The sequence below is a fragment of the Balaenoptera acutorostrata genome, chromosome 6 (assembly GCF_949987535.1).
Source record: "Balaenoptera acutorostrata chromosome 6, mBalAcu1.1, whole genome shotgun sequence".
NCBI lineage: Eukaryota > Metazoa > Chordata > Mammalia > Artiodactyla > Balaenopteridae > Balaenoptera > Balaenoptera acutorostrata.
Genome location: NC_080069.1, coordinates 58,900,461 through 58,916,657, shown reverse-complemented (window position 1 = coordinate 58,916,657; position 16,197 = coordinate 58,900,461). Strand labels below are relative to the sequence as shown.

The 16,197-nt window shown below is 39.5% G+C and overlaps 1 protein-coding gene across 19 annotated transcripts in view; it reads right to left on the bottom strand.

Annotated features, from left to right (window-relative positions):
* BNC2 (basonuclin zinc finger protein 2) overlaps positions 1 to 16,197 on the bottom strand; it is a 422,437-nt gene that overhangs the window by 143,286 nt on the left and 262,954 nt on the right. For all 19 annotated transcript variants that reach the window (XM_057548290.1, XM_057548287.1, XM_057548291.1 and 16 more), the window contains one exon: positions 12,627 to 12,729. In XM_057548290.1, coding sequence (XP_057404273.1) covers positions 12,627 to 12,729 — 103 coding nt within the window. The remainder of the gene's footprint in view (positions 1 to 12,626; positions 12,730 to 16,197) is intronic.

Here is a 16,197-nt window from a genome sequence, read left to right as displayed (position 1 = left end):
TTAGATCTGCACGTTTTATTCACTACTTTTGGGGGGAGAGAACTGTGTAATTGGGAGCAAATTAAGTACAAAATAACTCATGTTCCATTTAAGTCATAACTTTCTAACTGGAACTGTCAAGGCTGAATTAATTAGGATATTTAATACCAAAGAGAGAGACGGCTTGCTTTTAGAATTTTTTTTTAAGGAAGGAAGAAAAGGAATGATACGTAGCTGAAAGAGTTGATCCCCAAGCCTGGTGATAAAATCTGTCAGCCCTTATGTGTGAAGGGCTTATTTTTCTTCTTGAACAAATAGTGTGTCAGTGTTTTTAAGTCAAAAAAAACCCCAGCAACGACAACAACAACAACAAAACCACCTCTGCCAAGCCTCCATAAACCCTGATTACGTTACTATATCTTATATGCCTTATGTGAACGGTCCCTGATTCTTTTCTTGTGCCTTAATACATGAGGGATAGGTATATGAATACTCTTAGGGTCCATTAGGAATGTGATCCTACACTGTAGGGAGGAAAGGGGGACAGAAGGAGCTCCAGTGAGCTCTCACTGTCTTTCGGATTTTAATTGTGCCCTGGCTGACATGCAGCTTTGAGTGTGTATGGATATGCACACACACACCGACAATTAGTCCAGGGTAGAATTTGAGCTCCACTTGAGACTACCTAGGTAATATTTCAAACTGACTGGCATTTCCCCCCTGTGGCCTTATGCATAATAAAGTCCTCACAACAGACTTTGGAAATGATTAAAGTCTGACGGAGGCACACGTAAAAGTAGACTGTCAACACTGGGTTATTCAGAAGCTCACTCTCCTGGCAAGGAGATTAAACAGATCCTTGGTTTTACTTCTCTTCCTCCTTCCTTTTCCTTCCATGGCCCACTTTTGGGGGCATGTCTCTCCTCATGTGCATCTCCATCAGAAGGTGGTAACGGGAAAGAGCAAATGCAATCTGCAAACTTGACAGTAAGTCTAGGAAGAGATTGACTAACTGAATCTACTTGCTGACACCAGGTTTGGGGATTATTATTATTCCTGCTGCTGTTCTATCCAATCTCTAGTCACCAAGGTGAGCTGAAAGTTGACTACACAAACCTTGCTTTATATAATTCACAGATCAATGAATTAAATGTACACTGACTACAAAATATACCCCCTTTAAAAGTAACTATCGAAATTTGCTACTTGGACGGAACGTGTGAATCCTTCTATTCAACAAACAGAAAATGAATTCTTCTGTAAGAGAATAATCACCCTACTCCCAATTTATTAACTTTAAAGACTTTTCTTGAAGTAGCATATATCTGTATCAGAATTTCACTATGGAAACATTATAAATGCAAGGCATATTTATTTTTGATAGAACATGTGCTTTAAACTCTTTCACATGTAGTGAAGAAGTATTTCAAAACTGAGAGAGAGCAGTGATACAAAAAGCCAGCACCTGGTAGGAAATACCTAAAAGAAAGAAATGATTATATTCGGTCTTTTTTTTTTTTTTTTTAATGAACATCACCTTTGTGTCACAAGTATTTTTCCTTCCCTCTCCCAGTAAGTCAGCCTGAAATCTCATTCTAAATCTATAATCAATCTTTTTTCTCCCACTGTAATCCCTTAAAACTCTGGGCTATCACACATACTTTTGACACCGATGCATGTTTTCTTCTGGATTGCTGGATTTGCTTAATGCATATAACAAGTATCAAACTGCTTTGCATCTATGACTAGTGGGATAAAAGACCTCTATATAAAGATTTGCTCATAAAAAAAGGGCTAAGAAGGCAGTCTCAGGAAAAGTCTAAACTAACCAATTTTTAAATGCATGATCAGAAAATGTTAGGGACTAAAGCAATGCTTGCCGATTTTTCCATTAATATGATCGATGTACAATTGAGCAGAGAGGAAAGCCTTAAAGTTACCATCCCATTCTCTACTAGCTGGTTTTTTGACACCTATAAGCTATCAACAAGGCTAAACAGCTTTCAGAGTTTAAGCCACTTCCAAAATGAAACTATTATATACCATCACAAATATTTGATAAAACTCAAACTTTGAGAAAAGAAGTCTCCTGAAATGATGTGAACAAAGAGGGGGCAGATACTGGTTAGCTCTGTGAATCCTGGTTACCCTATTTGATAATGATAATTACCCTAATTTATGATTAGAAGACAAGTTCTATTAATCAGGACCAACAGGCACAATAAAAAAAAAAATCCAAATTTTAAAATGTAGCCATTGTTCCTGTAGATATTTTACTGTACTTAAAAACCAGTAATAGAAAACACTTGCCAAGTTCATTTAGTCTCTGACTGAGGCACACATATGTGATCTCCTAATTTACAGCTTGCACATACAGATGTTCACACTTAGTAAAAGGGCTTCTTAATAGCTTTTTTTAATTAAAAGTGTGTTGATAATAGGTGTTTTAAACATATCCAAACAACACAGCTGAACTGACAAATGCCTGTCTTCGTGTCTCACATTGAGGCAAGATTTTATGAGAGAAACTATTATGATTCAGTTGCATGGTCTGTAGGACAAATGTTACCCCCAAAACCTCCAAATGAGATCTTTCATTAATTTTTCTCTCTATGATCTGTTTCCAAGTCGAAATGTTAGACTGCTACTAGGGTTATGTAGCCGAAAGCAGAACCACACAGCCGTTGCTGGCTGCCTGCAGTTTTTTTCCTTTGCAAAACTTTGAACCCCATCCAGCTTTGACACACTGCCTCTTCAGCTAATAACTATCAAGTTTCCCCTTGTCTCCTGTCTACTTTTCTTTGAGGCAATTGCGCACTCAGCACCCCGAGATAATAACACACATCTATAAGATAAAAGCAATGGCATTAATGTAATTGTCTGCCTCTCTCTCTTTAGCCTAATCTCTTTTTTCCTTCAGTTTTGACTGCCTATGTGACACCTGTTTTTGTCTCCTCTGATCCTACGACAGGTTTTCTGCTGACAAGGTTTTTGCCTGACAGAGATTCTGCAGACAAGAACATAATAAAATATGAAGAACTGCTTGTCAGAGTTTCTGCCAATGCTCACATGAAATAAAGAAAAAAAAATGACTTTTTTTTTTTTTTTTTTTTAATAAGGGGCCCTGTGATGGTCGCTTTTGGCCTGTCAGGAAAAAGACCTCCCTGGCCAATTTCTCCATGCCAAACAGGTGTTTTCTTTTATGTGAGAGGTTGATTTGTTTTTAAATTTTTACTGATAGTGGAAAACGTGAATAGCCAAAAGGAGGGAGGGGGGAATTTCTTACCCTCAGATTTTTGCAGGCAAAGGAGTACTGAAGAACTACTAAACAGAAGTGAAAAATATTTCACTCAAGACCACATCTTCTCAATAAAACAAAAATGACAACATCTGTTAATGATCAAACAAATTTAACTTCTCTAAAATTTACTTCTTGGTTGATTAGGCTATTAAAACCTTCCACCTACCTTTCACTTGTTTTGTTGTCCGAAGACACAGGGGGAAACAGCAGAGATGAATAAAGAGTGAGGGCTGAAAAAGAGAAATGCAGAAACAGGACTAAAGGCAGGGGGGTTGCAGGCTATGCTTACTACTTAAAATGGGAAGAGGCTGCTGGAAAAGAAACTGACAATTAGGAATCAGAGACTTTTAGATACACGTAGGAGGTTCCCATAAGCCTTTGTTCCATGTGCTCCCTCAGGTGGGAGATGCTACAATGGGTATCAGCACCCAGAGATGAAGAAGTGCTTTTCCTGAGGTCCCAAGCTAGTGGAGGGATCAGTATTACAGAAACTACCCTTCTGGTCTCAGTGAAGTATGATGAGAGTATACAGAAGGTAACACTTAATTGCTCCTGGGGGCAAACAGGTCCAGCTTCCCTGATGACCAGGGCAGAGGAAACAGCAGACATGATCAATAGCGCAGCAGTTGTGAAAGCACGAAGGACTGAGTGAAGGAAGGACAGGAGCCGGAATTTGGGATTCTAGGATTCTCACACCAGTTTTAACTACTCTACCAGCAAACCAGTTTAACCTAAGCTTCGGTCCTCCAAATACATTTATCTCACACCGAGGACCTAGAACAGCCATGCCTAATAGAAATATAATTCAAGGCACATACATAATTTTTAATTTCTCTAATCTCATTTAAAAAGCAAAAAATGAACAATGAAACTAATTTTTAAAAATGTATTTTATCTAACCCAATACATAAAAAATTTTACCAATATGTAGACAATATAAGAACGATTCTCAATGAGCTATTTTACATTCTTTTTTTTTTTAAGATTACATTTCTAAATTTCAGTGTACACTTTACACTTACAACTTATCTCAGTTGGGACTAACCACATCTCAAGTGCTCAGATCCAAAATGGTGGCTTCCTTTTTGGAAAGCCAGGTTTACAGTTGCCTTTGCATTCTGTGGCCAATTGAACTTAAGGCCCAGCAAGGCTGTCCTTCCAATTAAATGGGTTTGCACTTGCTTTTGTAGGATCACCTGACCATACAAGCAGGCTGGGAGACCTAAGAGGCCAAAGGAGGGATTTCCCTGTGTATCAAGGAACAGCTCCAAGGAGAGAGGGACCTTACTACTGGGCCCCTTAACAGATACTGCTTTCAAGTCTACACAGTTGCGGCAGTAACTCCTTTAAGTATTTCCTATACAACGCTTTGGCTATCTGCTCACTCATAACAGATTAACTCAAGCTTCTGAAAGAGTTACAAACTTCTACCCTCCCAGAAGGCAACACCTGGTAAGGAACGAGTTGCCCAGACAACGTTTTATGCCTCCCTGAATACAAGTCAGAATTTCTCTGAAATACCACATGCATCTCATCCAGCAATTTTACTCTTCAAATGCGGGGCTTAGGGGTGGAGGGGGGTATGGGGGGGACCCACACTTAGAAGAAGTCATCACTATGACACAATAGGAGAAAGAATGGTTGAGAGTACTGCTGAGGCATCCTGGGTCCTCATGACCCAGCAGCATCTCCCCATTATCTGAACAGAGCATCCTGAGTAAAACTAGAGGAGCTGAGTATGTGTCATTTATAACCCCTTCAATTTGTGTTCTGCTTAACCTGGTGAACTCCAGTTAACTAAGATGTTCCTATAAACAATTAAGCATCCTGTAGGATCGTTAGCAAGATATAAAAATTTATGATGTAATAAAGTGCAATAAAATGATATAGTGGTTAGCCCATCAAAGCACTTCACAGGCAAGAATATAGGTGTGAAAATAGGCAAAAGTAGCCTTCACCCTGTCTAAAATTCATTTACTTCTGGGTTTTGGATTTTCAACAGATAAACAATCCTACAATTCATCTCAACTGATGTGTACTTCTTAAAATGTGACTTTTGGGGGAAAAAAAGCATTTTGGACTTCTATTCAAATATGGGCTCACATGACATTTTAGGGGAGATGGAAGGTATGAAGCTAAACCGGATTTGCTGGGGAAAACAAGATCACCCTGGGAACAGCTGGCCTCACAGCCAACGGAACTGGTGACCTCACTCCAGCACTGGGCACTGAAGAAATTATGAGGCTCTAGAGAGTATAATTAATATTCAGTCCACTTCTTCATTTAATCCTCCTCAAAACTTCGCTGTGCTATTCAGGTACATTCCTATTATTATTTGAGCTTACAAATAAAAGAACTGGGGCTAACTAACTAGAGACTGAGATGGGATTCGACCACTGGCCTGAACACACCCAACTTTTAACCATTTCAACCACGATAAAACGTGTCTGTCATGTTCTCAAGGTTGAAGCTTTACTTCTGTAAGAATTTAGAAATAACAACTAACACTTATTAAGTAGATTATCTCATTTAATGCCAGAAAGAACCCTGCAAACTAGGCACTATCATTATCCACATTTCACAGATGAGAATACAGAGGTTATGTAACCTGGCCAAGGTTCTACTGATGGCAGGTGGTAGAGGCAGGATGTGAACCTACACAGAGCTGCACTTTTACCTCCTTTTCTCTCACGCCTCCCATTTGTGTACCTGAAGCTTCTTCAGACTCTGGGGCTCCAGCTCTGTAGGTTTCAATCTCAAGATCCTCCCTAGAAAGTCCTTAGCAGGGGACCAGCACTGTACACTTTAGAGGCCAGGATTTACCAGATCCGCCATATGTTTCCATCTGAACAAGATGGAGCTAGAAAACAACATCTGGGGAGCTAACAGGCAGAGAGCCCAGGACTTTGAAGGGGAGGCACTGTTTGTGTGGTGATTAAAAAAAAAAATTTAGGGAGTTCAAAGCACCGTCCCAAAGGTGGGCAGACTGAGAAACAAATCAAAACAAGCAGCTCAGGGACACAATAAGAATATAGTTAATGCCATGAATGAAGCAGCAAACTGTCACATTTGTGAGGATGTCCTCCCTTTCAAGTTTATCAGCTGTGATCAGGGAGTAAGGGAGAGAAGCAGAAGAGGGCACGGTGCCCTCAGGTCAAGCAAAGAAGGCTCTTGTGCCAGGCAGGAAAGTGGCCTTGTGCTTGCTCTCTAAAATAAAAATAAGTGGAGAGATGTTCAAGGACTTTGTCCATGGAGAAAGCAGGACCCTCCTGGCCCCCCCCAGAGCCAGGAGGCAGCTAGAAGTTGGTTTCCCTGACTAAAAGAGAATTCTGCAGCTAGGCAAGCCAGGTTTCAGTGTCACAACCGGGAAGAACTAAGTCTTCTAGAAAGACACATTCTTTTAAGCAGATACTCCATTAACTCCCACCTTTTCCAAACCAGTACACCAGGGGAAGAGGACTGTGGGGATTCTATCCTTGTGTTTCTAAGCAAAGCCCTAGGAGCATGATGGCCACCTACCTCTTCCCAAAGGATCAGGTTCTTACTTTGCCACGTCGAAGCCTGCATTTATTTCCCTGTGCTGAGGTTTCCAGCTAGGACCTTGCTTACAGTTTTTCATCTAATCCTAAATACCCCTCTGCAACAATTCTCTCCCAAAGCAAAATTCACTCTTGTTAGGACAGTCTCCGGGTCGGTAAGAGGGAGGCAGAGCTTTCTTGCAGGTTAATATCTGTGAGCATTATCTTCCTTTGCCAGAGGACACTCCGTTTTATTCACCCTCCTCTCTTATGCTTGACAAATTTACAAATGATCATATAGAAACTGCTGCTGTGTTACTCAGAATGAGCATGATGTCAGAGAAATGCCATGCTTTATTGCTTTTGATAAAAGACTTCTATTGGGGTTGGGAAGAGGAGAAGACTAGCAAAGAAAAGAGGATGGAAAAGGAAATCGTATACTTAGTTACACTGGCTCTTGGACTTGTCAGGGAGAATATTACAGAACTACCAGTTGGGGATAAACTACTTTCACAGATGTTTAGACAATTCATAAGAAGAGCACAGCCTGGGACAAATAATAAAGACATGTGACCTTTCATGGGATAAAATGAAAAATTACTGGTTTTGATCCACCCTGCTTAAATCCTTACAAAGTACCGAGCAGCCAACAAATCTCAGGAATCTGTAAACAGAATACTGCGATCTTGTGTTTCTAAATGTAGGATGGACATAATCAAAAGGTTTTTGATTATAGAATGCTCAGAACCGATGGCCCTGATTTAGGACTTAATTATGCAAATTAAGCCTAACTAGGGTTTTCTTTTAGGTATAAGCTTGCCAGATTTAGCACATAAAAACACAGGACTACTCAGCTAAATTTGCAAGGTACATGTTTATACTAGAAAATTATTCACTGTTTACCTGAAATTCAAATTTAATGGGATGTCCTATATTTTCTATTCGGGTGAGTGTCTCTATAAATACCCCTGCTCTGATAGGACATATCAAGTAAAGAGCTGGGAATTCAAATTCAATGATGCCGAGAAAAAAGAGAAAAATTACTTCCAGTGAATTACAAAAAAGAAAGGCTTGAAATTAATGGATTATATGAATATTAAGTCTTACAGTACATTAAACCATAAAGCTGGTTGGTAGATGACACTAAATTAACTTTATACTGCTCACCATTTCCTGTGGCACAGAATTGAAGAACCAAAGCATACCTGGTACAACACTTTACAGATGATGTATGTTTAATAAATATCTCTTCATTGATGATCCAGATGACAGGCCAAGCCTGCTCATTTTACATTTAAAAAATCTGAATAGTTTGAACACTGGCAGGAAAACAGCTGGCTTGCTGAGTAAATAATTAAAGTATTTAAAGTCCAAGTATTCTATAAAGAAAATAATTTGCACCAAGAAAGCTACCGTGGGGTTCATTAACCTATGTAATATATTTTTTATTCATCAAGCCTCTATCCTTGACAAATGCTTACTGGACATCCCAAGAAACAATGGATTTTTTTTTTTTAAAGGAGTTTTAACAAGTGGGCTTCGTCAGAAGTAAAAATTACTGAGCTAGCCAAGGAAAAAAATTCTAAATAAATTACCTTTCTAAAATCTGCCCACATCTTTTATCAAATCAAGTATATCCCATCATGTTTTTTTTTTAAACAGTAATTTTCCAGTTGTCCTGGATTATCATTAAATGTTTCTGAAAATCATTTAGAATATAGTTTACTTTTTAACACTTGTACTACTTGATTCATCTTATTGGTTTAGAAATAAAGTCATCATCTAGACTACAGACATTAAAACTAACTTGCAAACAACAAATAATAAAGATGGTTTAGTACAGTAACCCTCGCCCTTTACACCCCGCCTCCAGTTTATCACAAAGGCAAGAGAGTCCGATTAGTTATACTTCTCACTGGAAGCAGGTTCCTCAGATGAGAATGATGAGTAGCTACAAAGCACACTTCCTCCCACCCCTCCTTGCCCACAACTCAGTACACTAGTAAGATTTGCTAATTTGTAAGGCTGTGTAAAATCTCTGGCTGAAGCTTCAATTCTGTGAACAGTAGAATTACTACCCTAGTATGGTGGGAAAGGGTCAAAATGCCACCTACTGAATGTCTATGGACACAAACATTTATGTCACCAGTAAAGAAGTCCATTACTGCTCTTACGCTGATACCTTATTTTGGCAATGTTGAACCAAGAAAAATTAAACTTGCAGGAAATGTGTTTTTTTTTTTAATGTTTTCAAGACTCACTCCGATAATTTTAGGCAAATGAAGGAAAAGCATAGAAAAGACAATGCAAACAGAGGAAGGAAAAAAGTACAGTTGTTAAGTGAATTAAGTGGCAGTATGCTGGAGTCCTTTAACTGAAGACTGTGAAATATGGCAAAATTAGAAACTCAAGGTTATTATACACTGTTGGCATGGACATCCTATATCCCCAAAGAGCTTGTTTTAAATAATGTTAAATTCAATAAAGCCCTGCTTTCAAAGTGCAAGAGCTGAAATTCCTTAATGGGGAAAAAGAGCAGGAAATCCTTTATTAATTCAGTGGGAAATACCTACTGGTAATCAAGGAGTCATTTTTGGGTTCCCCCCTCTTTATCTCAATGGTGCTAAGATTTCAAGGAAGTAATTTGTGAACAGCACCACGGCCCAGTGAGTAATTGCAAAATTCAGGTGTTACAGTATGATGAATTAATTACTCCTTTTCATTTTTTAAAACATCTTAAGATTTTTGTAAAGCAACTACTGTTAACAATTCAAGCAGATTTAAGAAGCAATCTATAAGGCTATGAAGTGACTGTGTGAGACTGTGTGTTTGAATAAATATATAATAACCCATGAAATCCTACATCTTATGAAGAAACTGAAGATGCTGATAACAAAGAAGATATAGTAAGACGTTAATTCAAAAGAGGCCAACAAATTTATAAAAATTCATCTTTTTGTAGAGAACCCCTGATTTTGGCATTTAGTTATTTTTAACGGCAAATATTAACTTTTTATGGTACAATTATAGGTAGAGTGTGTTCAGTGCTATGATGAAATGATTCCATGAGATGTATTTTGGTAGTCTTACTGCTTGCTGTTCCATCTACTTTCACAGAAAAATCACACAGTAGAAAAAACAAGTCACTTTCTCCTTGTTCCACACATAGGATACTGTACTGAGTAAGGCAGCCAGGAAGACTGCTGTATCTCACCTCTGAGCAGAAATAACTGGAGACACGATTTCAGGGTTTTCTGTGCAGGGGGAGAGAGTGAAGCAATTAGTTGAAATGCTAAGGGCAAAAAGAGTGGGTGCTCTCATCCCACTGCCAACTCAAAAGCTAGGAGCCAGACCCTTACTGTCACATTTGTCCTACTGAATGGGGGAAGAGTGAGATCTGTATATCGGCGTGTACATATTTTGAGTTGTATACAGATAACGTCGCTCTTGTGGGGGAAAAGAGGTCAAGGTGATAGTAGTGGTGAGGAAAAGTTAGATCTGAGAAACTTCGCAATTAATATACCAGAAACACAGAATTTCTAATGACACGGTAGGAAAAGCCGAGTCTGATGTAACAGAAATACCTTATTCAAGTTTGGGGAAAAAAACCACATCCCTCAGAAAATCTTAGAAACAACCACTGGCCAGGGATAATTTATGTTGTTCAAGAAGGAAGAAATATTGCTTTTTCCCCCCATTACACTACTAATGTAATATGCACGTGGAAGTTAGACAGATAAAATAAACTGGTGACACAGTAAACTTTTATACTCACAAGGCTACCACAGTAGACAGATGATGGTAACACAAGATGGCTTTGGAAAAAATGAGAGGGAATGAATGAAAAGTCCTTTGTTTAATGACTGGATCCTCTCCACCCCCCTTATTGCTCATGTGTTGTCCAGTTTGTTGCTCTTAACATGTATTAATTTATTTTAAAGACTTCATATAGTTTATCATCAATGCTCACAATAATCTTACAAGGTAGATTACAGATAAGAAAGCTCAGATGCAGAGGTGCTGAGCGACATGTCATCAAAGTTGTAGAGCCAGAATTTGACCCCACACTGCCTCCAGGATCCTTGATGGGCTTGGGACATAAGCTATTATCTGGCAGAGCCAATACTTGCTGAGGGAAAGAAGGATACTTGGGAAGTGTTATAAACTGAATTGTGTTCCCCCCCCCCCAATTCATCTGTTGAAGCCTTCATCCCCAGTCCTTCAGAATGTGACTGTATTTGGAGAGAGGGCCTTTCAAGAGGTGATTAAATTAAAATGAGGCCCTTAGGGCGGCCCCTCATCCAATCTGACTGGTGTCCTTATAAGAAGAGGAATCTGGGTGCACAGAGACACCAGGGGTGTGCCTCACAGAGCAAAGATCATGTGAGGACACAGCGAGAGGGCAGCCATCTGAAAGCCAGTAAGAGAAGCCTCAGAATGAAACCACCCTGCTATGGGACTTCTGACCTTCAGAACCATGAGAAAATAAATTTCGGATGTTTAAGCCACCCAGTCGGTGGCATTTTGTTACGGCAGCCCTAGCAATGTAGGAAGGGAGAAGAAATCATCGAACGTAGTCACTTGCATAGACCACAAAAGCAACAGCAGCTCAAGCGTTGTTCAAAACTGGACTGAGAGTTGTTACAGATTTTGGCCTTGTTAATAAAGCAGGAACAAGTTCCATCCCTGGAGGCACTGGAGGATTGTGGCTCTGTGTGCCAGGCACACGCCTTCCAGTGTGCTCCCCCCATACCACTCGATAAACCTCTTCTCTCTCCCTCACAGAAACAGGGCTGAAATGGCCCCGTAACACCAACATACATGCCCCAACAAGCAAGACACATGATAAATTAAATGCATCTCAAGGCATGGCCCGGTGTCGTTCCCTCTGATCTTGCTAGAATAACATGACATTTATAAAAATACAACCCACTGGATATTTGGCACTGCTTGGGAATGAAGAATATGTCCACTTAAGAGCCAATCCCCCAGGCTGTCAAAAAAAAATCTCAAGCCAGGATTTCTTCTATAAACATTACCTATCTTTTAAAATTATAACAGTCTAGGAAGTGAAGAAAACTAATTTAAAGTCTCTGATTATTTGCAAGTCTCCCTTTGCCTCAACGTAAAAAACATAAACCAGACAGAAGAACACGTTCAATGCTCGGTCAAGGCCCACGGATGGGACAGCCCTGTGCATCTGGCAAAGCGCCTCCACCCTCCCCGCCTCGGCCCCCGGTCACCCTCGCCCCGAACACACACCTATGCAGAGCTCACCCTCCACCGGGGCCAGCCTCCTCCAATCCCCGGGCACGCTGAAAGGCGGTATTTACGGATTATTTTTTTTCAGATACCAGCCAAATAATGTTCCCGTTCACTCTCTCACCCACCTTAGACCATACAAAATTTAACATCTGGGAGGATAAACTCTGCCCCGAACGCAGATGACAAGGGTGAGCAGTCATGGAGGAGTTCTCCTCAAGCAAAGAGGATCTGCCAGCTTCCCTCTGAGGTCCAGGCCCTGAAAGGCCAACTGTGGTATGTTTGAATTTCCATCGGGCCTGGTGCTTGCTGGCTGCTGCTATGTTCACTCAGAACCCAACTGTCCTATAAACATCTCGCCCTGCTGCTGAGAGCTGCCCGCCTGGCCTTACTTCTTGGAGCCGAGAAAATGCAATTTGGGAGCTGCAGGCTGCACGGGAACTAACACTTGGAGCACAGCTGACCCCTCTCTGCTCCAGGCCAGTGACGGCTCTAAAAAAAAAAAAATTAAGGCACGCTCACACGAACATAACAAGAACGGGAAGAAAAGTCCAGATTTTCCTCACCATGTGCCACCCAGCCATGTTTACACTGATCGCAAGTCCTCAGGTTAATCTTCCCCGGCTGGAAACATTCACACGTGCAGTTCACCAGTGTGCAGCGGATGGCCTGAAAAGGAGAGGAGGAAAAAAGATCAGCATCTGTTCAAAGGTACCATATTTCTTCACCATTTTAATAATAACACCCACTTCCCATTTTTAACGGCTTTAGGGGCCTGGAGAGTTTTAAAAATAAATTTTGAAACCATCAAAATCTCTTACCAAAACATATTAGAAAACAATACTGATTCACTAATAGAATGTTTCATGCCATTCATAGGTAAGCTTTAAATTAGAAGCATAGACCGAGTAGTATAAGAGTAAAGGATTACATACTCTACAACATGCTGGATCTGAAACACCAGGGACCCGAAAGAGAAAAAAATATTGCTGCTACCAAATAGGCACATTTAAGTTCATCCACTTGGCAACAGTGCAAAAAATATACACTCTCATACAATAATGTTCAAACGAAATGCTGTTCCAAGTAAAACATGATATACAGGTAATATTATTAGAATATTACTTTTCTTCTGCAGTGTTTCATTTAAATGCTTTATTAATCTTTCAGACACATTTTGAGAGACATTCCTGTTGGCCAAATAAGACCTGGCATATTTCTGGCATCATTTGTCACTTCCCAATTCCTTGTTTGTTCCCCCCTTGATATATCAAGTCCATTTTCAGTCCTATTTTGAAAAACGCAAAACAACCCCCATTTTTATTTTTTTAATGGTGATGTGAGAGATTAAGTTTACATTGTTTTTAGATCAGATGTAGAACAGGAAAAGACATTTATGTGAATATTTGATACTTGGAACAACTCACCTATATCTTACAAAACTGAAAGACACACTCAAAAACCTTTCATTTCTTTACAAGCACTTTAAAAAATCATCTCCCCGGTTTACATTATAAAGTGAATCCATAGAAAATTAGCATTAATGAAGTGTAACTTTTGATAGATTAAGAACCTATGCTTAAGAACGGTGCTAAAGCCGACCTATGCTCCTAGATTACAGTTAATAAATTTATCTCATACATTTAGTTCTAACTGGCATCGTAGTTCTGAAGACAGAAGGGATTTAGTCCGATCGTTCACAGATTAACCATCTACTGTAACTACCTGAACGGCCAGGAAAATACCTCTCTACAGCTGTAGATGCAATCAATAATTACTGATTTGGGGGTTGGGGTTGGGGAGAGGTACGGGGCTACCTGAAACTGCAGTGCTGGGCCTGAAAGCTACTCTCACTCACACAGCTCCAGACGCTCATATTCCTGGAACCAGCTGGATTTTTACATAAACTGTCTCATTTGTAACAGACAGTATTTTAGACATTGTTAACATGGTTGGGACAAACTCCATTTACAGAGAGTAAGACTGAATGGGCTTTGACTGCTCCCCGTGCTTTAGATCAGGCGAGTTTGAAATATTTCTCTTTTGTTAATGAGCATCAAATCTATAGGTCCCTGTTCAGTTTCCAATAGAGTCCTTGCCTAGACTCCTCTCTTGCTTCACCTCCAACCCTAGTTTGCTCCTCTATTACTGCAAGAAAAACACTCAGGTGTATCATCTGCCTGATATTTCAGGGCCTTTCTTTCGATGTCAATAGTCCAATTACATATTAGGAGGTTGTAAAACTTTGCTGTATGTTATTAGTGATTAAAGGAAATAGTAGTAAGAAATAGGGGCAGCAAAGGAAATGCTGACTACGCAAGAATACTATATGTAGTTGAAGGTTAGAAGGGGAAATGTTTCTCCCCAAATTTCTTGTGTCAACTTCAATAGTTTCACTGACTGAGCAATATGTCAGAACATTCCAGGTTAGAAAGAGCTTCTTTAAATGGCGTGTTCATTAATGAACTCACAATTTGATTGTACTGTGGTAACACAAAACAAAACAACAACAGTTTAGAGGGCAGTGTTTCTACTAAAAACAAGGCACCTTACAAACTATCCAATTATAAATTCAGATGCAGCAACCACGTTGACATTAAAATATTTATATAATCTGAAGTGTGATAACAGAATCTTTCATAAACACTAAGGAAAGTCGCCTCTGCTTTACCAAACTAAGGAATGATCAAAACTAACAATGACTATCTCTCAAGGACTACATGTTAACTCCAGTACAAAAAACATACATATTTTAAATCATTAATTTGATCATTTTGATTTGAGTTATTTAACAAAAATAGCCTCACTTTACATTGTGTTTAAAACATACTTTCGTCGATTTTAATTATAGCTATATTCAGGACAAAACAAATTAAGAGACTGTAGATTTGCTTTATTTTATGTATATTTATTTATTTACTGATTGAACTATTCATTCATTTACTGAGAACTAGTTTATGATTCAAATATTTTTCTCTTCCTAAATAACTTTATACATCTGGCACATTTGGGAATTAAATTTTTCAGATCATCATCCTTTTCCTTTTTCATAATTTTACCCTTTTTGTACCTAAACATACAAACACTGGAACACCTCAGCTCCTTTTATATACAAACACTTGAGCACTGGAATATCCATTTTGTATTTCTATGACTTCCAGAAGGTCTATTTGTTTTCAATTCAGATTTATATAGACTACAATTGTTCCTTGAGGGAATTATATATATTTAAACAATATGGTCTAAATAAATATTTTGAGTATGAGACTATTGTGGCTTCAAAGGAAGTTTTATTCTAAATAACATTTTTGAAACGGCATAAAAGTTTGACATACTATTTATTCACAACAAAACAGAACCAATGTGATCACTTGCCAACTCACCCACACTTCAAAAAAATAAATTATCATAAAACTATCAAAGCCAGTTAAGCCTCAAAAACGTACACACTTTACAAGGAGAGAGCTGGGAAGAGCAGAGATGGTGAAGCTTTCATTTTGGTGAGCACATCCATTTCTTCACGTAGCTAGTATACGAGTGCTTCCCACCCACTGCTGGGCATTCACGACTACAGAGAATACAGCGGCGATAACGAGGTGACAGAAGGGGGACACCAGGAAAAGAGCAGACAATTTGATCAGGATATTCCCACCTATAGATGCAGGACCCTTATGCAGGTCTGGCCAACTCAGGCTAGCAACCCCTCCACACCTCCAGAACCCCACTTCAGCGAGTGCCTGAAACTCTTTCCTCCATTTCAGTAGGATAAGCTTTTCCAACACCCCAAGAACAAGAACAAATTTTCTTAAGCCTGCAACTTATTTACAGTAATGATTCCTCTGCTTAGCTTTACCATAGATTTCTTGAAAGGAAAATCCATGCACCCACCACCCACTGCTTCCACCTACATTTTAATTGTGCAATCTGGATTCTGCCCCACACAGTCCTGAAACCGCTGTCTCCAAGAGGAATGTTCTCATCACATCTGGTCTCCTTTTCTAGCCTCCTTGTTCTCCTAGACCCCGAGGCAACTTAAGGCACTAACTCTCCTTCATTCCTGGGCTGTAGAGACCAACTATCCTAGGTTATTGGCAGCAGCTTCTCACTCTCTCTCCACTGTAAATAAATACAGGTGTT